At 43.5% G+C, this 26,046-nt stretch overlaps 1 protein-coding gene across 1 annotated transcript; it reads right to left on the bottom strand.

Annotated features, from left to right (window-relative positions):
* Positions 1 to 507: 507 nt before the first annotated feature.
* On the bottom strand, positions 508 to 25,998 carry EMC3 (ER membrane protein complex subunit 3). The gene is made up of 8 exons (XM_003894115.4): positions 25,656 to 25,998; positions 16,668 to 16,725; positions 16,225 to 16,318; positions 12,745 to 12,849; positions 11,989 to 12,070; positions 8,908 to 8,987; positions 8,045 to 8,127; positions 508 to 1,553 (listed from the first exon to the last, which is right to left on the bottom strand). Exons 1-8 carry the CDS (start codon positions 25,808 to 25,810, stop codon positions 1,425 to 1,427), a joined length of 786 nt encoding a protein of 261 aa, XP_003894164.1. The 5' UTR covers positions 25,811 to 25,998; the 3' UTR covers positions 508 to 1,424.
* Positions 25,999 to 26,046: the final 48 nt, after the last annotated feature.

Genomic DNA, 26,046 nt, shown 5'->3' with positions numbered 1-26,046 from the left:
GGTTGTTAGTGACTTACAGAGGCAACATTTTCACAGGCAAAGAAAACAGGATGGTTTAATTTGTGGGGTCAAGAGTCGTTTGTTCTTAATTACTGCACTCAACATGCAAATTATAGTCACCTCTTGGTAGAGCAATGGCACCCTGTCACTTCCCTGGGACCTTTAATCCAGACGGAATTATTCTTGGGCCCCTTATCCACATGTCTACCAACAACTGCCGTCTCTCCCTTCTTACAGCAATATGTAAATTCTCTTTCGTTCCCAGCAACTGGGAAGTGAGGTCCTTCACCCAAAGGAATAGCCATTTCCAGTATAGCACCGATTTGTCAATGGATTTGATAAGATTTCATATACTGACATCCAGATCAAGATTTTGCATTATTTATAGCCGGTCTCTGATGATCCCAAAGGCACTTTAGAATCTGGCAGTGCCTCAGGGTCACTGATTTTCGCTGGGCAGAATTAAGTGATATAGAAGGTTTGCCGAGTCTGTCCTGGCCCTGGGTATTCACTCTGAAGAGAGTTTATTTGAATAAGGTTTTGACATATTTGATCTCTGTTCTATGTAGGCTCAAAATGAACAATACAGGGAGATTCATTTTGTTCACCCATAGTTTCTAAACCTTTGGTAGTGGAAATGGTTTACTTGTGTAAAGAAAGTTAACAATACTAACAAAACTAATGGTAAAACACAGGGTGTTTGGATCCCAAGAAAACAGGAGTTTACTGTGGCCAGATGTCAGACTGACTGCACATAATCATTAGCTATAATTAACAATGCTTCCTCCGAAGACTGGGCTGCTGCTAAGATATATATACATACATATATATATATATATTTTTTTTTTTGAGACGGAGTTTTGCTCTGTCTGCCAGGCTGGAGTGCAGTGGTGCGATGTCAGCTCACTGCATCCTCCGCCTCCTGGGTTTAAGCAATTCTCTGCCTCAGCCTCCTGAGCAGCTGGGATTACAGGTGCCCACCACCATGCCCAGCTAATTTTTTTTGTATTTTTAGTAGAGACAGGGTTTCACCATCTTGGCCAGGCTGATCTTGAACTCCTGACCTCGAGATCCACCCGCCTCAGCCTCCCAAAGTACTGGGATTACAGGCGTGGGCCACTGTGCCCGGCCAAGATTTTATATATTATCAGTAGCTTGAGGTTTCCCCCTTTCTCTGACTTTCATTACTAGAGTCACCAAAAGGAACATTTACAACATTTTAAAAATAACAAGTTGCCCAGCATACTCCTATTTCCTCTAGTTTCAAACATAAAGGGGAACCCAGCCCAGACAAGAACAAGCCTTGCTGCATGCCTGCCAGCTCTTGCATCCTCCTTTTTATTCTGAGAGGTGCCAGCTCCAAACAAAGTTACAAGGTTAAGTGCAACGCCAAGTTCCTGACACAGCTAATCCCTGCTCAGTCTTCAAAAAATAGAGGTCTGTAATTCCTTTTTGAACATGCCTTCGAAGTGGAGGTCTTTGGCCATGAGCTCTTCTTCGACATCATCTAGTGCCCACTGGTGATCCGTCAGCTCCAAAGCTTCCCACTCTGTCTGTAATGGAAGAGAACACCCAGCAGGAAGAGGGAATTGTTACTGACAGCTGTGACTAACCTTCAGTGACCACCTACTCCAGGCTAAAAGCTGGAGTGTGCTATCCACATGTATAAGCTCATTCAGTCCTACAAGGGAAATGCTGCTACACGCATCCTCTCCTCCCCCTCTTCATGCCACCCCTCAATTTATAGATAAGGAGACTAAGGCTAAGAGGTCAAATAATTTGTTCAAGGCCACTGGCACTAGGAGCTAATGGAGCTGAGATTTAAATTTTGGTCTGACTGCAAAGTCCCCAGCGCTTAACCCGTCTATCAGCTCACGCTTACTAAGCACCTTTGTGCCCCACAGTACTCTTGAGGGATGTACAACAGACAAATTAGTGCTGATTCTCAGCTCTTTAATCAAGGGACTTGTCATCTGGTTTAAATGGTGCATGGTCCACAATGCTTTGACATAAATGGCTGGGGTATTTTCGGTGGGCCTAAGAACACTTACTCCATCCTTATGTCCAGATACACAATGGCACTTCATTAGTTTGTCCAGTAATTTTTAATCACTGCGATAAAGACTTTGATGGTGTGAACTAAAAAATGGTTTTGGCATATAATCATTTAGATGTAAACTAGTAATAGGTTGAGCAGAAATAAATTTGCAGAATTTTCCAAGAAATTACATTTCTCAAATATTCTATTAATCTGACTACTTTGCCCTAAATTAGTGAGTGTCTAAAAAATGCTTTATGAGGTGGGTGCAGTGGCATACATCTATAGTCCCAGCTACTCTGGAGGCTGAGGCTAAGGATAGCTTGAGTCCAGGAGTTTGAGACTGCCCTAGACAACCTATCTTTAGATGAGCCTAGAGATAGTAAGACCTCGTCTTTAAAAATAAATTAAAAAAAAAAAAAAAAAAAAAAGTTTGCAAGGTGTGGTAGCTCACGCTTGTAATCCCAGCAATTTGGGAGGCCAAGGCAGGAAGATCACTTGAGGATGGGAGTTCAAGACCATCCTGGGCAACATAGTGAGATCCCATCTCTATACAAAATTAGTTGGGTGTGGTGGTGTGTGCCTGTAGTACTGGCTCCTCATGCACCAGTACTGAGGCTGAGATGGGAGGAATGCTTAAGTCCAGGAGCTCAAGGTTGCAGTGAGCTAGGATTGTACCACTGCACTCCAGCCTGGGTGACACAGTGAGACCCTAGATAGATAGATAGATAGATAGATAGATAGATAGATAGAGTAAGCTTATCTAATGTGAAATACAAATGTTAGTTCATGAGTGGGTTTTTGAGATACAATTTACATGTCATAAAATTTACCCCTTTAATGTGTACAATTTAGTGATTTTTAGTATATTCATTGTGCAACCACCACCACTATCTAATATCTACATAATATCTAATAATAATTTTGTTATTATCTAATAACAAAAAGAAACCACATACCAAACAATACACAGTTCCCATTATTCACCTCCCACAACCTCTGGCAACTACTCCTTTATTTTCCGTATCTTTTTTCACTTATTCTGGGCATATGTGGCCTTTTGTTATTTTCTTTCACTTAGCATGCTTTCAAGGTTCTTCCCTGTTTAACATGATTCAGTATTCCACTCTTATTTATAGCTGAATAACACTCCATTGTATATATCCTACTGTATATACAACATACATTATATTCAAAAATATTCCATTGTTTATCCTTTCATTAGATGATGGGTATTTGGGTTATGTCTACTTTTTGATTATTATGAATCATGCTCTGAACACATTCTCACATAAGTTTCTGTGTGGACATATGTTTTCAGTTCTCTTGAGTATTTACTTAAGAGTAAAACTGCTGGGTCATACAGTAATTATGTTTTAACTGTTTGAGGAATGGTGGAAAAACTGTTTTCCAAAGTGGCTGCACCATCATCAACAATAGGGTTCCAATTTCTCCACATCCTCACCAACACTTGTTATTGTTCATCTTTTTTTATTATAACCATCTGAGTGGGCACGAAGTGGTATCTCACTGTTTTTTTTTGTTTGTTTTGAGATGGAGTCTCGCTCTATCGCCCAGGCTGGAGTGCAGTGGCACGATCTTGGCTCACTGGAACCTCCGCCTCCTGGGTTTAAGTGATTCTCCTGCCTCAGCCTCCTGAGTAGCTGGGACTACAGGCACCCGCCACCACGCAGGGCTAATTTTTGTATTTTTAGTAGAGACGGGGTTTCACCATATTGACCAGGCTGATCTCAAACTCCTGACCTTGTGATCCGCCCACCTCGGCCTCCCAAAGTGCTGGGATTACAGGCGTGAGCCACCGTGCCCGGCCCTCTCACTGTTTTTTAGTTGTTTATTAAATATTTTTGAGACAGAGTGATCTCACTCTGTAGCCCAGGGTGGAGTGCAATGGTGCCATCTTGGCTCATTTCAACCTCTGCATCTGCAATGGTGCGATCTCCGCTCACCGCCATCTCTGCCTCCCCGGTTCAAGCGATTCTCATGTCTCAGCCTCCTGAGTGGCTGGGATTACAGAGGTGCGCCACCACACCCAGCTAATTTTTGTATTTTTAGTAGAGATGGCATTTCATCATATTGGCCAGGCTGGTCTCAAGCTCCTGACCTCAAATGATCTGCCTGTCTCGGCCTCCCAAAGTGCTGGGATTACAGGTGTAAGCCACTATGTCCAGCCAAATTTTTATTTTTTATTTTTATTTTTATTTATTTTTTTTTTTTTTGAGGCGGAGTCTCGCTCTGTTGCCCAGGCTGGAGTGCAGTGGCGCGATCTCGGCTCACTGCAAGCTCCGCCTCCCGGGTTTACGCCATTCTCCTGCCTCAGCCTCCCGAGTAGCTGGGACTACAGGCGCCGCCACCACGCCCGGCTAATTTTTTGTATTTTTAGTAGAGACGGGGTTTCACTGTGTTAGCCAGGATGGTCTCGATCTCCTGACCTTGTGATCCGCCCGTCTCAGCCTCCCAAAGTGCTGGGATTACAGGCTTGAGCCACCGCGCCCGGCCTTTATTTTTTTATTGTGGTAAAATATATGTAACATAACATACACCATTTTAACCATTTTAGATATAAAATTCAGTGGCATTAATGACATTCACAATGTGTACCCACGTCTACTATCATTTCCAAAGTTTTATGTCCTCTTAAACAGAAAATGCGCACAGTAAGCAACTACTCCCCACTGCCCCCATCCCATCCTCAGTAACCTCTAACCTACTTCCTTGCCTCTGTGAATTTTCCTATTCCAAATATTTTATATAAGTAATATCATGCAATATTAAAGATTCGGGTCTTTGACCCATTTGATTTCTTTTTTCTTTTTGAGACAGGGTCTCACTGTCACCCAAGTTGATGTGCAGTGGCACAATCATAGCTCATTGCAGCCTCAAACTCCTCAGCTCAAGTGGTGCCCCTATCTATAGGCATGCACCACATCTAAGCTAACTTGAACCTAATTTTTTTTTTCTTCTGCACTACACATGCCTGTTGAACCATTAGACTTAACTTTTTTTTTTTTTTTTTTTGGGAGGCCGGAGTCTCGGCTGTGGCACCAGGCTGGAGTGCAGTGGCGCGATCTCGGCTCCTGCCAAACTCCCGCCTCCCAGGTTCAGGCCATTCTCCTGCCTGTAGCCTCGAGTAGCTGGGACTACAGAAGCCCGCCCTGCCTTGACAGTTTTTTGTATTTTTAGTAGAGACAGGGTTTCACCATGTTAGCCAGGATGGTCTCGATCTCCTGACCTCGTGATCCGCCCGCCTCGGCCTCCCAAAGTGCTGGGATTACAGGCTTGAGCCACCGCGCCCGGCCTAGACTTAACTTTTTTACATGGTGTGAAATAGGTGCCCAGCTTCATTCTTTTGCATGTAGATATCCTTTTCCCAGCACCATTCATTGAATGGACACTATTCTTTCCCCACTGAATAGTCTCGGTACCCTCTTTGAAAGTCAATTGAAGATAAATAGATGTGTTTATTTCTGAACTCTCCATTTTATTCCATTGACCTATATCTCTCCTTATGCCAGTTTTTATTTCTGTGCAGTTTTGATTACTACAGCTTTGTAATAGGCTTTAAAACCACAGCATGTAAGTTCTCCAATTTTGCCTATTTTGATTCCCTTGAATTTCCATGTGAACTTCAGGAGCAGCTTGTCAATTTCTGCAAGAAAGGCAGGTAAGATTTTGATAGGGATTGTGTTCAATCTGTGGATAAATTTGGAGACTATTGCCATCTTAATAATATTAAGTCTTCCAATCTATGAACATGGGTGTCTTTCCATTTATTTAAGTCTTTAATTTCTTTCAGCAATGTTTTGTAATTTTTCAGCATATCAGTTTAAATCTAACAAAAGGCCATTTCTTTTTTTTTTTTTTTTTTTTTTTTTTTTTGAGATGAAGTCTCGCTCTGTCACCAGGCTGGAGTCTAGTGGTGCGATCTTGGCTCACTGCAACCTCCACCTCCCGGGTTCAAGTGATTCTCTTGCCTCAGCCTCCCCAGTAGCTGGAACTATAGGCATGTGCCACCATGTCCAGCTAATTTTTATATTTTTAGTAGAGATGGGGTTTCACCATGTTGGCCAGGATGGTCTCGATCTCTCGACCTCGTGATCTGCCCGCCTCAGCCTCCCAAAGTGCTGGGATTACAGGTGTTAACCACCATGCCCGGCCAAGGCCATTTCTTTTGTTAGATTTGTTTCTAAATATTTTATTCCTTTTGATACTATTATGAATAAAATTGTTTTACTTTCATTTCCAATTCTTCATTACCAGTATATAGAAACACAATTGATTTTTGTATGTTGAACTTATTTATTAGCTCTGTTAGTTTTCTTGTGGATTGTTTAGGATGATCTACATACACCATGCCATTTGCAAACAGAGATAGTTTTACTTCCTTTCTAATCAGAATGACTTTTTATTTCTTTTTCTTGCCTAACTGCCCTGGCTAGTACATCCTGGACAATGCTGAATAGAAGTGGCAAGAACAGACATCCTTGTCTTGTTCTTGATCTTAAAGGGAAAGCTTTCAGTCTTTCACCACTGAGTATGATGTTAGCTGTGGGTCTGTCATAGATGCCCTTTATCAGGCTGAGAAACTTCTCTATTTTTTTTTGAGACAGAATCTTGGTCTGTCATCCAGGCTGGAGTGCAGTGGCATGATCTCAGCTCACTGCAGCCTCCGCATCCTGGGTTCCAGCGATTCTCCTGCCTCAGCCTTCTGGGTAGCTGGGATTATAGGCACATGCCACCATGCCCAGCTCATTTTTGTTTTGTTTTGTTTCTTTCTTTTTTTTTTTTTGAGATGGAGTTTTGCTCTTGTTACCCAGGCTGGAGTGCAATGGTGCAATCTCAGCTCACTGCAAACTCCACCTCCTGAGTTCAAGCAATTCTCCTGTCTCAGCCTCCCAAGTAACTGGGATTACAGGCGCCTGCCACCACGCCCAGCACATTTTCTTTTGTATCTTTAGTAGAAAAGGGGTTTTACCATGTTGGCCAGGCTGGTCTTGAACTCCTGAACTCAGTTGATCTACCCACTTTGGCCTACCAAAGTGCTGGGATTACAGGTGTGAGCCACCACACCTGGCCCATTTTTGTATTTTTAATAGAGACAGGGTTTCACCATTTTGTCCAGGCTGGTATCAAACTCCTGACTTCAGGTGACCCACCCACCTCGGCCTTCCAAAGTGCTGGGATTACAGGTGTGAGCCACTGTCCCGGGCCGGAACTTCCCTTCTCTTTCTAGTTTTTATCATGAAACACAGTGAGATTTTGTTCCACAAAAATCATGCTAAATTATGCAAATTCTAGAACCTTTTTGTGAAAAGGCTCTTAGTATTGATTTTTTTTTTTTTTTTTTTTTTTGAGACGGAGTCTCACTCTGTTGCCCAGGCTGGAGTGTAGTGGTGCAATCCCAGCTCACTGCAACCTCCGCCTCCTGGGTTCAAGCAATTCTCCTGCCTCAGCCTCCTGAGTAGCTGGGATTACAGGCGCCCGCCACCATGCCCAACTAATTTTTTTTGTATTTTTAGTAGAGATGGGGTTTCACCATGTTGGTCAGGCTGGTCTTGAACCCCTGACCTCCTGATCCACCCGCCTCAGCCTCCCAAAGTGTTGGGATTACAGGTGTGAGCCACTGCGCCCGGCCAGTATTGATTTTTTTTAATGCAATTTATATCTGATATCTATGGGGTTCAAAAACATTCAAGTATTCTAAATGTTTACCTCACACCTCTGATTGGATTATTTTATGGCATCATTGATAGTGTGGATTAAATTCTGGTGAGCATTTAAAAACCAGTAAAAGTACCAAGAATTTCCAATTTACTTAATAAATGGTTCTGCCTCAGGAAAAAGAGACGTGTAAACTATGTTTTTGCTAAGTTTAAATTAAAACGATGGAACCACACAACACTCCCTGCAAGGAAGCTATTTTTAAAATAGCTCTTGATAACACCTTTCAGAGCATCGCTGCGGCTTTGAATGGTGAATAGAGTGTACCTTGAAAGCCTTGTTTGTGTCTGCGGGCATGGCCATGGCTGCTCCCGTCATCTGCTCCTGCATCATTCGTGATTGGTCAGCGGCTGTAGCATAAGACACACTTACATGAGTACGAGGACTCAGCGAGCACCCCAGCACCCAAGGGGAAGAATGGGCTTCACACAGATTAGAGAACTGGACTACAGCCTCACGACTGGCCCTGTCACCCACTGGCTATGTGACTCTAGGAAAGTCACTTTGTGTCTCCTGAAAAATGGGGATAGTAACAGCAAAAAAGAGATCACTAAAGGAAGCTCTAAACTTCATTTCAAATTTCAACAATAACAGGCACCAGTTATTGAGCAACTACTGTATGCCAAGTACTTCACTAAGTGGTTCGCATATTCTACCTCATCTGTTCCTAATAACCCCACAGGTTAACTAATAAAGTCCTTATTTACAGATAAGCAAATAGAGAATCTGAAGTTAAGTAACTTGTTGAGTAACTTTTCTGAGGTCCCAGCCAGTAAACAAGAGAGCAAGGATTAGTACTGGCAAGGGCTCTAGTCAATGAAATGACTGACAAACCAGGCCTTCTTTAAGCTTTAGGTTCACAGGCTTATACTGCTGGTGCTGGATCCCTCACATGATGGTATCAGATTCTGGGGAATCAAATACTGTCCCAGTCATTGCCAGAGAGAATTGAGATCTTCAGTTTGACCCCTGGAATTTTTAAGTCTTTCAGAATACCTCAGAAACTGAAGGAAGGAAACATTTTATTTGACTGTGGTAACAAACAGCATAACCTACAAGACTTTTCTGGCTCTAACATGGATGATTCATCTATGGAAGTATTTGCTTAGTAAACCTGACATGCTTCTCACCATTATCTTGGCCCAGAATCAGAGAGTAAATGCTCCGAAGCCCAAATACATTGAGGAAGTACCAGGATGCAGAACTCACCCTGGCAAAGGAAAAGGAAAATGGTGTGGTTAGTTATTATATCAGAGAGTAATGCCGTTCCCACTTTCCTACCACCCAAAGTTGTTCAGTGTTGTAAAGAAGTGACCTTGGATGGGCTGTATTCATCCAAAGCACAACCACAGAAGAAACACAAGTTGTTAAAGCAGTCTCAACAACACAGAACTACATTTTTAAAAATCCAAAGACGACTCTCATTCTGAATTCCATTCCCAAGAGATTTCGAAATCATAAGTGTTGGTGTGTTCCATAGTTATTATTTTTTTTTTTTGAGACAGAGTCTCGCTCTGTCACCCAGGCTGGAGTGCAGTGGCGCAATCTCGGCTCACTGCAACCTCTGCCACCGGGATTCAAGAGATTCTCCTGCCTCAACCTCCTGAGTAGCTTGGACTACAGGCACGCACCACCATGCCTGGCTAATTTTTGTATTTTTAGTAGAGACGGACGGGGTCTCACCATGTTGGCCAAGCTGATGTCGAACTCCTGACCTCAAGTGATCTGCCCACCTCAGCTTCCCAAAGTGCTAGGATTACAGGCGTGAGCCATTGGGTGTGTTCCGTACTTACAAGAAGGGATGAGAGGTGGATTTCAGGAAATATAGTACCGAGGACTATAGCTACTGGGAGAGTCATTCCAAGTTTTGAACTATATCACTGAGGCTTCCTTTAGCTTATGTTTCCTACTCAACCTCCATAAAATAAATAGGCTTGCATATAATAAAAACTAAAACCAAAAATGAGTATGGAAAATGATAAATGGAAAGATCCATAGTCATTCCAACAAGTGGGTCACATAAAGGCAAAAGTCTACTCTGGTTACTCCATAGGCTGCAGGTAAGTAAATGGCCTGTCTGAATACAATGTTGCTGATCTCACCACAGTGGTAATTGTACACTGGGGTTCCAGTCTCCCTTCTGTCCATGATATCATTTTAGTCACATGCCTCTCTGGATGCTGAGAAAAGATAAATAAGCTTTTCTCCAACCCATGAAGTTTTTGTTTAGCCCAAGGAGACCGGAAGGTAAAAGTTGAATAGACTCATGGTACTCATATAATGTACAGCTTTTCTTCTCCAGCAGAATTGTGCATGGCCCAGACTTCCCAGCCTCTGGCCTGTCCTGCTCCTCCCACACATCCTAGAGGGCTCTGCTCAAACCAAGTAGTCAAGATTACCACTAGTAATCCCCATTTTGTCCATTATTCTTTTTCTCTGTTTTATGCCAGTCTTTGGGAAGCCACAGGCAAAAGAGTCTGGAGAGGCCACGTGAAGCAGCATTACTAGGTTCCAGATACTGTAGCAGTATTTTCTAAGAGCTTTTCAGATTTTAAGTTGTCTTATTCTGCCATTCAAAAACAAAAAAACAAAACAAAAAAAAACAGTGGTATTCAGAAGGAGAAATCTCTTTTTAAAAATTATAAAGAGTGGTAAATAACACATGGGTGCTGGATTTGGACAGACTGTTGTCAAATGTCAATTCCTACAAAGGTTTCATAGGTTGCTATGAGGGTAAAATACAGAAAATGCTAAGCACAGTGACTAGAACTAATGAAAACTATTATCATTAATAGTAATGTACTTTGGAAAAAAAAATAATACAAAATTCCACTCTCATAAGCTCCAGGTATGACTAAAAATGATTGCATGGCCAGAACTCCTGGCTTAAACTTTTAACTTTCTGGGGGCTGATACATCCACCCCTGCAGTTTTAAGCCCCCAATTGTGACAGAAAAGAGGTGACACATTCTTTCCTTTTGCTAGACTCATGTAAAAGTTGCCATAAACCACCCATGGCATTTTGAGTGGAGTTTCAATGAAAAAAAAAACAAAAAAACTTTTGGCCAGGCGTGGTGGCTCATGCCTGTAATCCCAGCACTATGGGAGGCCGAGGCAGATGGATCACTTGAGGTCAGTAGTTTGAGACCAACCTGGCCAACATGGTGAAACCCCGTCCCCACGAAAAATACAAAAATTACCCAGATGTGGTGGTGCACGCCTGTAATCCCAGGTACTCGGGAGGCTGAGGCAGGAGAATCACTAGAACCCAGGAGGTGGAGATTGCAGTGACATAGAACCACTGCACTCCAGGCTGGGTGACAGAGTGAGACACAGTCTTGGGGGAAAAAAAAAAAAAAAACAACCTTTAAAAAACCAATTCCAATGAAGTATGCAAATTAGAACTCCTCATCTTTTTTTTTTGGTTTGAGACAGAGTCTCATTCTGTCGAACAGGCTGGAGTGCAGTGATGTGATCTCAGCTCACTGCAAGCTCCACCTCCTGGGTTCACGCCATTCTCCTGCCTCAGCCTCCTGAGTAGCTGGGACTACAGGCACCAGTCACCACACCCAGCTAACTTTTTGTATTTTTCATAGAGACGGGGTTTCACTCTGTTAGCCAGGATGGTCTCGATCTGACCTTGTGATCCGCCCACTCACACTTCCAAAGTGCTGGGATTACAGGTGTGAGCCACTACACCCAGCCAGAAATCCTCATTTTTAAGGGGCACTGGTTTTAGATTTTGGTTTGTGTGATTTTTGTTTACGTTTTTTTTTTTTTTTTCCAGACGGAGTCTCACTCTGTTGCTCAGGCTGGAGTGCAGTAGCACAATCTCCCCTCACTGCAAGCTCCTCCCACTGCAAGCTCCGCCTCCCGGATTCACGCCATTCTCCTGCCTCAGCCTCCTGAGTAGCTGGGACTACAGGCGCCCACCACCACGCCTGGCTAATTTTTTGTATTTTTAGTAGAGATGGGGTTTCACCGTGTTAGCCAGGATGGTCTCGATTTGACCTGTGATCTGCCCGCCTCAGCCTCCCAAAGTGCTGGGATTACAGGTGTGAGCTACTGCACCCCGCCTGTTTTTGTTTTTTTGAGACAGGGTCTTACTCTGTTGCCCAGGCTGGTCTCAAACTCCTGGGCTCAAGTGATCCTCCCACCCTGGCCTCCCAAAGTGTGGTTTGTATTTTTATTAAACAGAAGAAAGTTCTTACCAGGATGCATCTAATGTGAGTAGCTCGATTCCTTGCTGTAACATAGGCTTAAAACGGAGGGTCAGTGGAAATGGGACCTTGGCTGCAGAGAAGAAAAAGTTCACAATCACTCTGAGCTGTTTTATTTTTAGAATAAGTGTGAATCTTTCCCAGAGGAGGTGGGAACTCTGTGCCACATAGCTTTTGGAAAACGACTTCCACAAGAAAATCTGTGGCAATTTCTGAAGAAAAGACAGTCAAAATGCCACTCTGCTCTAGTTTCCCTCAATAATACTTGCTTCTAGCTTACCGAGGAAGAAGGGACTGAAACTGAGCTGTGACCTGAAATTTGGAAAAAATTTGCACCAATCTGTTAAACTCTAAGTGGAATATATAAGCATAGAACTATGTTACTAAGAAACCAAATTGATTAAAATCAAATCAACTTATAAACAAATAGAAAACTCACCCTAACACCTAGCAAACGAAGTCAAAATAGAAATATGCTTCCCTTTATCCTGCTCAACTAGAATACCATATTAGTTTTGGAAGCAAGCTAGCAAGTCACTTGCTTGAATCTAATCTGGCTAAAAAGCATCCACATCATGAACTTAGGATCACTTTCGGGCAAAAGTCATAAAAGTCATCACATAGTAAATTTTTTGTTCAAAGACTATTATCAGTTTACACAAGAAAACATACGACCTATGATATTAGTGTCTCAGTTGCACTTGAATCTCTCTGGGTAACATGAAGTCGGCTGGGTCTGTAACTTACTTGTGACAAAGCCTGAGAATGTCATGTTGATCCATCCACCAATAAGAATCATAGGGAGGACATTTGTTACATTCCCTTTCATCATGTCTGTCAGCATAGTAGGATCTAAGACAAAAGCACAAACAAGAAACCCACTAAGTTTTACCTCTGTTGCCAGGGACTTCCTCCTGGTTTTCTGTAAATTTTATTTTATTTTTTTGAGACAGAGTCTTGCTCTGGGGCCCATGTTGGAGTGCAGTGGTGCAATCTCAGCTCACTGCGAGCTCTGCCTCCTGGGTTCATGTCATTCTCCTGCTTCAGCCTCCCGAGTAGATGGGACTATAGGCACCTGCCACCACGCCCGGCTAATTTTTTGTATTTTTAGTAGAGACAGGGTTTCACCATGTTAGCCAGGATGGTCTCAATCTCCTGACCTCATGATCCACCCACCTCAGCCTCCCAAAAGTGCTGGGATTACAGGCGTGAGCCACTGTGCCTGGCTCCAATTTTCTGTAAATTTTTAACATACTTGATAATTAAAATAAGTTTATTGTTAAAAAAAAAATCAAATGACATAAAAATGTATGATGTAGACAGTTCTTTTAAGCCCATTCTCTAAACACTTATTTGTTGTATATCCTTCCATCTTTCTCTCTACATACACATATTACAACTTTTATGTATATGTGTGTGTATATATATATATACACACACACACACACACAAAACGGAGATACTATGCTACTATGCTTATTATTAGTAATATATTGTGGATGATATTTCCACACTGAATAGCTCCCTCTCAATATTTCCTTTTTTTTTTTTTTTTTTTGAGATGGAGTCTTGCTCTCTTGCCCAGGCTGGAGTGCAGTGGCACGATCTCAGCTCACTGCAAACTCTGCCTCGCGGTTTTATGCCATTCTCCTGCCTCAGCCTCCCAAGTAGCTGGGACTACAGGCGCCCACCACCATGCCCAGCTAATTTTTCGTATTTTTAGTAGAGATAGGGCTTCACCATGTTAGCCAGGATGGTGTCGATCTCCTGACCTCGTGATCTGCCCGCTTTGGCCTCCCAAAGTGCTGGGATTACAGGCGTGAACCATTGTGCTCGGCATTTTTGTTTGTTTGTTTTGTTTTGTTTTTTGAGACATAGTCTCACTCTATCGCCCAGGCTGCAGTGCAGTGGCATGATCTCAGATCACTGCAACCTCTGCCTCCCAGGTTCAAGTGATTCTCTTGCCTCAGTCTCCTAACTAGCTGGGATTACAGGCACACACCACCATGCCCAGTTAATTCTGTATTTTTAGTAGAGATGGGGTTTCACCAGACCAGGCTGGTCTTGAATTCCTGACTGACCTCAAGTGATCTGCCTGCCTCGGCCTCCCAAAGTGCTGGGATTACAGGTGTCAGTCACCGTACCCAGTCTCAATATTTTTAATGTCTGCACAGGATTCCACAGTGTGGTCACACCAATCACTTTTGAGTAGACCTATGGATTGTTTCCACTGTTTTTGACAATGATAAATGATGCTGCCAACAATTATCTTGCACATACATCTACATGTTTATGTGTTTCTGTAAGAGAACTTCTTAGAATTTCTAGGTCCAAGGATTTGTACATTTAAAATTGATAGATATTGTCAGACTGTCAGCAAAGCCCCACCTCTCGCCACTCCCGCCAATGGTGAGGGGGCCTAACTTCCTCGACATTGACAATAGTGGATCCTGCCAATCTTTTCAATCTTTTTTTTTTTTTTTTTGAGATGGAGTCTCGCTCTGTCCCCCAGGCTGGAGTGCAGTGGCGCAATCTCGGCTCACTGCAAGCTCCGCCTCCCGGGTACACGCCATTCTCCTGCCTCAGCCTCCTGAGTAGCTGGGACTACAGGCGCCCGCCGCCACGCCCGGCTAATTTTTTGTATTTTTAGTAGAGACGGGGTTTCACCATGGTGTCGATCTCCTGACCTTGTGATCCGCCCGTCTCAGCCTCCCAAAGTGCTGGGATTACAGGCATGAGCCACCGCGCCCGGTTCAATCTTTTCAATCTTTTGACAGCTTATGGGGCTAAAAAAAAATGGATATCTTGGCCGGGCATGGTGACTCACATCTGTAATCCTAGCACTTTGGGAGGCCAAGGCGGGTGGATCACGAGGTCAGGAGATCAAGACCATCCTGGCTAACATGGTGAAACCCCATCTCTATTAAAAATACAAAAAATTAGCCGGGTGTGGTGGCGGGTGCCTGTAATCTCAGCTACTCAAGAGGCTGAGGTAGGAGAATGGTGTGAACCCAGGAGGCAGAGCCTGCATTGAGCTGAGATCGCCACCACTGCACTCCAGCCTGGGTGAGAGAGTGAGACTCCCATCTCAAAAAAAAAAAAAAAAAAAAAAAAAGATACCTTGTTTTAATTGGTATTCCATGGATTATTAGTGACGTCAAGTAACTTCTCATATATTTAATGGTCTTTTGTTTCTTGTAAATTTTCTTAAAAACTTGTTAAAAAATGAACTCCATACAACGTTAGTCACTCTTAAAAAAAAACTAATTATAATACCTTCCCTATGGGTTTAAAATAGCTGGCTGTCTCACCTAAAGAAGTGAATAGTACTAAAATGAGAGGAGAGTCAACACAAAACAACAAATTACTTTGTTTTCCTTTTTTTTTTATTTTCATTTTTTGGAGACAGAGTTTTGCTCTGTCGCCCAGGCTGGAGTACAGTGATGGGACTTCAGCTCAATGCAACCTCCATCTCCGGGGTTCAAGCAATTCTCCTGACTCAGCCTGCGAAGTAGCTGGGACTACAGTCACCTGTCACCATGCCTTTTGTATTTTTAGTAGAGACGGCGTTTCACCATGTAAACCAGGCTGGTCTCGAACTCCTGACCTCAGGCAATCTGCCTGCCTTGGCCTCCCAAAATGCAAGGATTACAGGCATGAGCCACCATACTTGGCCTGTTTTACTTTTAACATGCTGTATTTTTCACATGACTGGGATCAGTGGAAGTAGAAAATGTTAGAGCCAAAACTGTAGGATAGACCAAACAATCACATCTAACAACAAAATGGCATGTCTCGGAAGTAGTGCACTCTTCCTCATTTAGGCAGAAGCTGGGCAGCCATCTGTCGGAAGGGGATCCAGGCACTGGGTGAGAGCCAGGCTGGAATGCTTTTCCAACTGTGCTCCCTAGAACCCTGGGTCCTGAGAATAGCAATAAGGAGAGACCCAGGGACAACAGCTCTGGTCTCCCCACTCCATCAGCTGAGAACTATTTTTTTTAATCCACTTTATACATTAGGGTTCTCAGAAAATCTAACTGAAAAAGAGAATTCCACTTCCATAGATCCCTGTACTAGATGATTTCCAAGGTCTAAGATTACTATCTTCTGCAATTTAACATTTAAACAAAATGACACCCTCTCTGCCCTCTCCCACACCCACCCCACCCCACTCAATGACCTATGTTAAAAACCTTCCTTAAAGATGAGTGAAAGGAATAAACATACCAGTCATAGGAGAAGGTGGCACTACCTTCCGTTTAGTTTTTTTGAAAAATCCATCCTCTGGGTTGTTGAAGTAATATTTTCGTGTCAAGAAAGACTAGTTAAAAAAAAAAAAAAAGCATTTTAGGTCTTAGAACTATGACACAGCAGATTGTCAAATTACTCCCCAGGAACTTAGTCAGAAGACCTTTAGGATATGCTGTTCTGCTTAGAGCTGTCAGCCTACTTGGCAGGCGACCTGACACTTTAGACACTTTAGCTGAGTCACATTTAAAAACAACTTCCTAAGAAAGGTGAGGTCACCATGACAGCAAACACCATCAGGCCACAGCTTAATTACTAAATTGCCAACCTTCAGCTTTCCCCAAAGTCCCCTTATAAAACATTCAGATATCTACTGCCCAACAGTGAATCGTGGAGCTTTTTAATAAAAGATAAATGAGTACCTGTTTGGGAATGTATTTTCCATTTTCCCTGAGGACTCTGCTTCGAATTAGGACTTGACTGAAAAATACAACCAACACAATGAGATTTTTAAAAGTGAAACACTAGAAGAAAATCGGAGAGTCAAGTAGAAGAACTATTTAAACACAAGAGAGGGCCTATTTGGTAACAGCTCTGTGTGGAAACTTCCCAAAATACAAGTATCTTTGAAACCACCGTAAACATATTTAACCTAACAGTTAGGTTTTCAGAAAAGTATTTTTCAGAAGTGACTATGTTTCTGAACAAATAAATATTTCAGAGGAAGGTACATTTGGGACATTACATCCAGCTTTTGCTTATTTGATAATAAGCTAGGAAGACGCCTTCTCTGAGTGAAAAGAATAGTTGGACACTGCTCAGGAGATCTGGGGTCAGGAGAAAGGGAGAAGAGTGAGGATAAAAGAAGGAATTTCTTATTACCTACAGGGAAATGAGAACAGGCCTTGAGAAGGTTGCTATCTGATGGACAAACAGAAATCCTACCCAGGAGTCAGACTGTTAGAAAGCTCTCAGCAAACAGTTATTGAATAAATAAATGAAATTACTAGGGGAACTTAACTGTTACAGCCATAGTTCATCATTAAATATTGTGCTAGGCCGGGTGTGATGGCTCACATCTCTAATCCCAGCACTTTTGAAGGCGAAGGCAGGTGGATCATTTAAGCCCAGGAGTGTGAGACCAGCCTGGGCAACATAGCAAGACCCTGACCCCCCCAAAAAAAAGAAAAGAAAAAAAATTAGCTGGGCTGGTAGCACATGCCTCTGGTCCCAGCTACTCAGGAGGCTGAGGTAGAAGGCTCACCTGAGCACGCGAGGCAGAGGTTGCAATGAGCTGAGATGGTGCCACTGCTCTCCCGCCTGGGCAACAGTTAAGACCCTGTTTCCATTAAAAAAAAAAAAAAAAAAACTACCGTGTTATGCAACAAATGGGTGTTGCTAAGACGCAAATGACAAAACAGAGATTGAAATACTAATTTTTTTTTAGGTACTCAAAAGTTCATTAAAGGGGGAAAGGAAGAAAAGGTCCTTAAATTAATGGAAATCTTCTTGAAACATGAAAAAAAATTATGGACAGAAATGAACATAATAAAAACTGTGCTTGGCTTTTTCTGTCTACTCAATACAAACCACTTGTTCTAAGCAGTCAGTACCGCTGAGGTCTCCCTTGTCACAATACACATATTCTAGCTTCTCCACATGCTGGGAATGTTCCAGTGCCCTTTCCTTTCCAAGTTCTACTCCATCATGCCTTAACACCTTCTTCAAACCTCAGCACCTCCACGAAGCTTTTCCCAATGCCTGGAACCCTCATGGAATTCTCTCCACTTTCCTCCTGAGCTCATTATGCTGTACAGTTCTCTACTTCATCTACAGGGCTACGGAGGCAACACGTAATACATTCTGCTCCCTGGCTGCTAAAGATACTCAAAGTGTGGTCAGTGTTGCAATGCTGGTCTGTGATAAGCACAGACATTGAGAGTAAGGATTTAGAGACTTTTATAATAATTTGACATTGTCACAACATCCAAATACAGGATCAAAATATTTTACAAAAGTATTAGCCTACAAGAGATTAGAAATTTAGAAAACAAAAAACCCCGAAACCGGCCCTTTACCATTGACAGTCTAAGAAGCACTGGGTCTAGAGTAATGGGTAAAAACTTAAGCTCTGGAGTTGAACACATGGGTTCAATCCCATCTCTGCCACTTATTAGCCATGTGATCTTGGGCAAGTCACTTAAATTCCCTAAGTCTCTATTCATATTCTGTACAAGGGTAGATTTATTCTTTCATTGAACAAATATTTCTTGAACTTCTAAGTGCCAGGTGACCTGAAGAATGGTGATCGAAATACACATATCTTATGACGGTCAAACTCTAGTGAGGGAGAAAGACATTAACCAAATAACCAGAAGAATAAATGTGAAATTCAATTATCATGTCCTAGGAAGAGAGATGGATGGTATTGGAGGAGTGCATAAGCAGGAGGTGATGGAGTCTGGGAAGTCAAGGTCTGAGAGATGGGTTTGCTGAGGATGTAGGATTAAGCTGGACTCTTCAGGATGAGTGAGGATTACCTTGGCAAAGTGCTGGTGTAAACAAAATGCGCAAAAGCCTCATAGAGGTAAACACTCTGCCTCTGAGAACCTGAGCAAAGGCCATATGGCTGGAAGAAGGAGAACTACAGAAAATGTGGTGAAAACAAGACTTCAGAGGTGTGCAAGAGCCAGACTGGTCCCACTGTATTTTTTTTTTTTTTTTGAGATGGAATCTCACTCTGTCTCCCAGGCTGAACTGCAATGGCACAATCCCAGCTCAGTGCAACCTCTGCCTCCCGAGTTCAAGTGATTCTCCTGCCTCGTCCTCCCAAGTAGCTGGGGTTACAGGCACGTGCCACCACACCCAGCTAATTCACGTATTTTTAGTAGAGATGGGGTTTCACCATGTTGGCCAGGCTGGTCTCGAATTCCTGACATCAGATGATCTGCCTGCCTCGGCCTCTCAAAGTGCTAGGATTACAGGCATGAAAAACCGTGCCCAGCCAGGTCCCACTGTATTTTGATCATTGTCTTAAGAGCAAAAGGAAACTAATGAAGGATTTTTTGTTTTTTGAGACAGGGTCTTACTTTGTTGTCCAGGCTAGAGTGCAATGGTACAATTTTGGCTCATGACAACCTTGACCTCCGGAGCTCAAGTGATCCTCCCATCTTAGCTTCCTGGGTAGCTAGGGCTACAAGCACACACCATGACACCTGGCAAACTTTTGTGTTTTTTTTTTTTTTGTAGAGACAGGGTCTCACTATGTTGCCCAGGCTGGTCTCTAACTCTTGGACTCCAGTGATCCATCTGCCTCAGCCTCCCAAAGTGCTGGGATTACAGGTGTGAGCCACCACACCCAGCCAAGTGGAGAATTTTAGGCTGAGTTCTTCATATATATGATCTTATATGACTCTACCTGGCACATCCTAAGCACTAGATTAACAATGTCTATTATTTTTCCCTTTGCATATTTTATCACTTGAACAGAAACTCTGAGAGCAGGGTTGTGACCTTGTCTTATACTGTACCCCATAGCATGCGGCAGAGTACAAGGCACATGGTAGGCCATCAAAAAACCTTGTTCACAGCCAGGTGTGGTGGCTCTCGCCTGTAATCTCAATACTTCGGGAGGCTGAGGCGGGAGGATCGCTTGAGCCCTGGAGTTCGAGACCAGCCTAGGCAGCATAATGAGAGACCACTGTCTCTACAAAAAATTTAAACATTAGCCAGGTGCAGTGGCATGTGCCTGTAGTCTCAGCTACTCGGGAGGCTGAGGTGGGAGGATCACTTGAGCCCGGAAGATAGAGGCTGAAGTGAGCCATGATCGCACCACTGTGATTGCAGCCTCAATCACTGCAGCCTCGACCTCTTTGGTCCAGCCTGGGTGACAAAGCAAGACCCTGTCTCCAGAAAAACAAATGGAAAACACTTGTTCAGTCTACGATAACTCAAGACTTTCCCAGGCAGTGTAATCAAGAGGAATTCATCTAGATCTCCTACATTTACACCGCTGAACAATTATGTAGAAATGAAGTTGAGTATCGTGACCCTGATGTATTTCAAGACCTAAATAAGCAATCGTAAATTATCCTGTATTTTCTAAACACTTGCTTTCTTAAGCTGAGATCCATAGCTATGTTCTCTGAAGTTAAAAATTCTACAAGAAATTTTTAATTTTGTATTTTTATTTTAATGAATATCTAAAAATAAGTCTCTGTACTGTTATGAAGATAAAACTTTGTAATTTGCAACTGAAGAACATCTTCTATTTATTTTGTTTTTTGCAGAAACAGGGTCTAACTATGTTGCCAGGTTGGTCTCAAATTCCTGGGCTCAAGGGATCCTCCCATCTCAGCCTCCCAAAGTGCTGGGATTATAGATATGAGCCATTGCACCAGGCCTGAAAGATATTTTCTTAGAATAAAACTTTAAAATCAGTACTTCTCAAACCAGAGTTCCACATTCTGAAGAATCAATGTTTCTTCCTTTCCAAAAAGTCAGTAGAATATTTGTCAAGTCTGAGAACCATTTTTTACACATACTCTATCCCCAAACCTAGTCTAATATATTTTATTCATGTATTTTACAGCTTTCGCTTAAAACCTGTTAAAAAAAAAATTTTTTTTTTTGAGACATTGTCTCGTCTCGCTCTGCCACCCAGGCTGGAGTACAGTGGCGTGATCTTGGCTCACTGAAACCTCTGCCTTCTGGGTTCAAGCGATTCTCCTGCCTCAGCCTGCAGAGAGCTGAGACTACAGGTGTGCATCACCACGCCCAGCTAATTTTTGTATTTTTAGTAGAGATGGGGTTTCGCCGTGCTGGCCAGCCTTATCTCCAACTCCTGACCTCATGTGATCCACCTGTCTCGGTCTCCCAAAGTGCTGAGATTACAGGCTTGAGCCACCATGCCTGGTGCGAATGGAAATGTTCTTTTTTTGAGACATAGTCTTGCTATGTCGCCTACGCTGGAGTGCAGTGGCACAATCTCGGCTCACTGCAACATCTGCCTCCCAGTTCAAGCGATTCTCCTGCCTCAGCCTCCCGAGTAGCTGGGATTACAGGCGCATCCTACCATGCCCAGGTAATTTTTTGTATTTCTAGTAGAGACGGGTTTCACCGTATTAGCCAGGATGGTCTCAATCTCTTGACCTCGTGATCTGCCTGCCTCTGCCTCCCAAAGTGCTGGAATTACAGGCGTGAGCCACCACGCCAGGCTGCTAATGGACATTTACAGCATATTTAGAAAAATGTTTTATACCGCTGGGCACAGTGGCGCATGCCTATAATTCCAGCATTTTGGAAGGCCGAGATGGAAGGATCACTTGAGACCAGGAGTTTGAGACCAGCTTGGGCAACAGAGAAGACCCCATCTTTGCAAAAAATCTAAAGACTAGCAGAGCATGGTGGTACACGTTTATAGTCCCAGCTACTCGAGAGGCTGAGGCGGGAGGATCACTTGAGCCTGAGATATTGAGGTTGCAGTAAGCCTTGACTGTGCCAGTGCTCTCCAGCCTGGGGGACACAGCAAGACTTGTCTCTTAAAAAAAAAAAAAAGTTTTACAACTAAAACACACCTTTTTCTTGGACTTAGGCTGGGTCAGAGTGTACAGCATTTTATCAAGTCAAATGATGACTTGATGAGGCTGAGTCACTCCATGTAAGAGCTGGTATAATCCAGCTACCTCACTTAAGGGATGCAGCAATTATGAGCAGAGACATTGAGTTTTCTCTAGAGCGGTGGTTGGTTCCTCATGGGGGTGGTACTGCCCTCTAGGGATACGTGTGGAAATCTGTGGAATTTTTTTTTTTTTTTTTTGAGACGGAGTCTTCCTGTCGCCCAGGCTGGAGTTCAGTGCCGAGATCTTGGCTCTCTGTAATCTCCAGTCCTTAGGTTCATGTGATTCTCCTGCCTCAGCCTCCCGAGTAGTTGGGATTACAGGCACATGCCACCACACCCGGCTAATTTTTGTATTTTTAGTAGAGATGGGGTTTCACCATGTTGGCCAGGCTGGTCTCGAACCCCTGACCTTAAAAGATCTGCCCGCCTCAGCCTCCCAAAGTGCTGGGATTACAAGCATGTGCCATTGTGCCCAGCTGTTACATTCCTTCTTAAGGAAATGTTCTTGGCTGAGTGTGATGGCTCACACTTCGTCTCTACTAAAATACAAAAATTAGCCGGGCATGGTGGCGCATGCCTGTAATCGCAGACACTCGAGAGGCTGAGGCAGGAGAATCACTTCAGCTGGGGAGGAAGAGGTTTCAGTGAGCCGAGATTGCGCCACTGCATTCCAGCCTAGGCAACAGAGTGAGACTGGTCTCCAAAAAAAAAAAAAGTTATTGTAAACAGACTACACTAACTGTGAATTTCATTTTGGGGTTACAAAAGAGAGCTTTGGATCAGATATAATTCAGAACCATTGCTCTAATAGTGAACCATGGGCAGAAAATCATGGTAGAGAATCTACAACAGCAGGAATCATGGTTCAAGAGGGTTTAAACTGGGAGTGAGACTGATCTGAGTTCAAGTACAGGCACAATATTTCCCTACTTTGGTTACTTTGGGAAGACTACTTAACTTTTCCAGGATCCCTTTTCTTCAATTGTAAAAATGTATTTAGGAGTATCTGCCGTAGCGCTAATGTAAGGCTAAAATAAGAAAAATTTATGTGCCAAAAAATGCTAAATGTCTGAGTTTTCTCCACTTTGCTTTTTTTTTTTTTTTTTTTTTTTGAGACGGAGTCTTGCTCTGTCGCCCAGTGGCGCGATCTCGGCTCACTACAAGGGCTGCCTCCCGGGTTCATGCTATTCTCCTGCCTCAGCTTCCCAAGTAGCTGGGACTACAAGTGCCCGCCACCACGCCCGGCTAATTTTTTTGTATTTTTAGTAGAGTCCGGGTTTCACCGTGTTAGCCAGCATGGTCTCGATCTCCTGACCTCGTGATCCACCTGCCTCGGCCTCCCAAGTGCTGGGATTACAGACGTGAGCCACTGCACCCGGCCCACTTTGCATTTTTCTACAGCCTTTCTTTCTGTGATAAATAGACTTTTTTTTTTTTTTTTTTTTTGTGGGGGGTTTCTCCTTTTCCCCGCGGCCGCCAGTGGTGTGATCTCGGCTCACTGCAGCCTCCGCCTCCTGGGTTCAAGTGATTCTCCTCCCTCAGCCTCCCGAGTAGCTGGGACTACAGGCATGTGCCAGCACGCCCAGCTAATTTTTGTATTTTTAGTTAAGACAGGGTTTCACCATGTTGGCCAGGATGGTCTTGATCTCTTGACCTCGTGATCTGCCTGCCTCGGCCTCTCAAAGTGTTGGGATTACAGGCGTAAGCCACCACACTCAAGCAGTAAGTTGACTTTTTTTTTTTTTGAGACAGAGTCTTACTCTGTCATCCAGGCTGGAGTGCAGTGGCATGATCTCAGTTCACTGCAAGCTCTTGCCTCCTGGGTTCAAGGAATTCTACTGCCTCAGTCTCCTGAGTAGCTGGGATGACAGGCGCCCAGCATACCATGCCCAGCTAATTTTTTGTATTTTCAGTAGAAACATCCTAGCCAGGATGTTCTCAATCTCCTGAACTTGTGATCCACCCACCTCGGCCTCCCAAAGTGCTGGGATTACAGGGGTGAGCCACCACTACACCCAGCCAGTAAGTTGACTTCTTAAGGTTCACTTCAGGGTGGGGTGCTGGCTCTGGTCAGTTCTAAAACTAATGCTACAGAAAGACAGTGATCGCTGTGGTATAGTCGAAAAAGCCTAAGACCAGAAGGCTTGGTGTGAAGTCCTGAATGTCACCATGTGTGACCATGGAACTTGTTAAAGCTTCACTTTCTATAAAATGAGACAACAATATGTACCTCATAGAGTTGTTCTGAGTTTTAAATAAGTTAATGAATACAAGTGCTTCGCATAGTGCCTGACAGAGTAAATGGTTACTATTCTTCTTGGCATAATTGGGAAATGTTACAGCAGTGCTTCCTAAATAAACTTCAGTCGTTCTCATGCCATGGGTCAGAATTTTTGTCTAGCACTTGTATCATTACATATTTAATACTTTTTATATATCAACTTTTTTCCCATCTATATGATTTTAAAGGAATCTTTAAATTACCAGCAAATGGAAATACAGTATTGTCACAAAAAAGAAAGTAACTTAAAATAAGTACAGTAGAATCAAAACATTATTAAATTTTAACTAGATACTATTACCTGTGGAAAGTTCTTAGCCTGAGGCTTACTCTGTTTATTAAAACGAGAAATTAATGTGAGAGGGAGGTGCTAAACATACAGTAGCACTTACCTGAGATGGTTTCTGAACGTAATCAGAACTGACTGATAATTGCTTGTTTTTCTAAGAGACAATGTCTCCTTACGTTGCCCAGGCTGGTCTCCAACAATCCTCCTGCCTCAGCATCCCAAGTAGCTGGGAGAAAACTATTACTCTAATATGAAGGGGTACATGTCTAGATAACCATCTAAAATCATCTCAAATTCCTGTTTCTGTATATAAATATTGCAATGAGGGGCTGGGCGTGGTGGCTCACAACTGTAATCCCAGCACTTTGGGAGGCCAAGGCAGGTGGATCACCTGAGGTCAAGAGTTTGAGAACAGCCTGGCCAAGATGGTGAAACTCTGTCTCTACAAAAAATACAAAAATTAGTCAGGTGTAGTGGTGTGGGCCTGTAATCCCAGCTACTCGGGAGGCTGAGGCAGGAGAATCGCTTGAACCTGGGAGGCGGAGGTTGCAGCAAGCTGAGATAACGCCACTGCACTCCAGCCCGGGCCACGAGAGCGAAGCTCTGTCTCAAAAATAAGTAAATACGTAGATAAATAAATACTGCAATGAAATATGTGAGGAAGTTGCCTCCACTCTAGGGGGGAAATGATAACTACAATTCCTTACATCTCTAACAGCAGTTTTACAGACTGCAAAGAGCTTTGGTACTTAGCATCTCAGCTGACAGTCCCGCCAGGTCCGACTCCTGGTACAGTAATTTGGTGGAATGCAGATTATCACACTCACTTGACTGGATATTACAAAGACTAAAAGCAGTAACGCACCTGGCACTCTTCTCAACGAAAGGGTAGGATGGGATAATTCATAGGTAAACCCACCGAAGGTTGGCGACTAACGTAAAGGATTAACAGCACCGTTTTTTTTCAAAACTCAATACGTCCTAGATCCTGTGCTAAGGGCTTTACAGACATCATCTAATTTGATTCCTACCTGTCTATGAAGCAGGTACTGTTATCATCCCCATTTCACAGGGGACAAAAGTGAAACACAGAGATAACGGGTAAGGTCACCCTGCCAGTGGGGACGCGACGTGAACCTAGGCAAACTGACACTACTCCTGCACTTTCTTGCCCAAGGTCACGGCGGTGTGAGGTAGGCAGGAGAAGGGAGGGGGCTGACCTGTCAGATACTTGTTCCTGGGTGAGCTTCTTGTCGCTCTGCAGCAGGATGGACACGTAGTGGCGGATCATGCCTACGAAGAAAGTGATGATAACGATGGGTAGAACCACCCAGAGGCGGATGTTAGAGTCGAGCAACAGTTCTGGCCCTGCCATCTTCACTGAAAGCTGGCTCCCAGTCGGGAATGGGCGAGCTTCTCTTCTCCAGGGCGCAGTTGCTTCTCTTCGGCTTCTCTTCGACTTCGCCTCCGGGCCTTCTCACGCCCCTTTGCCCCGATATCCCAGAACTACCCTGCAACGGAGAGGCCAGCTTACTGCCTTCAGCTGGGCTGCCCGGCCTTACACTTCCGGCGCGAAAGTTGACGTCACGACGTGGCGCGCCTTGGTGGCGT

This window comes from Papio anubis, chromosome 2, assembly GCF_008728515.1.
Source record: "Papio anubis isolate 15944 chromosome 2, Panubis1.0, whole genome shotgun sequence".
Lineage (NCBI taxonomy): Eukaryota > Metazoa > Chordata > Mammalia > Primates > Cercopithecidae > Papio > Papio anubis.
The sequence above is the reverse complement of the archived record's forward strand: the minus strand, read 5'-3'. Positions and strand labels throughout refer to the sequence as shown.

Bases quoted from the DNA above. Each gene is read 5' to 3' on its own strand.
- EMC3 (XM_003894115.4), bottom strand. From the start codon at position 25,810: ATGGCAGGGCCAGAACTGTTGCTCGACTCTAACATCCGCCTCTGGGTG. The intron at 8,988-11,988 runs GTAAGAACTTTC...TTCCTTTGCCAG, and splicing joins CTCACATTAGATGCATCCTG to GGTGAGTTCTGCATCCTGGT. The intron at 1,554-8,044 runs GTACACTCTATT...CTTCCATTACAG, and splicing joins ACACAAACAAGGCTTTCAAG to ACAGAGTGGGAAGCTTTGGA.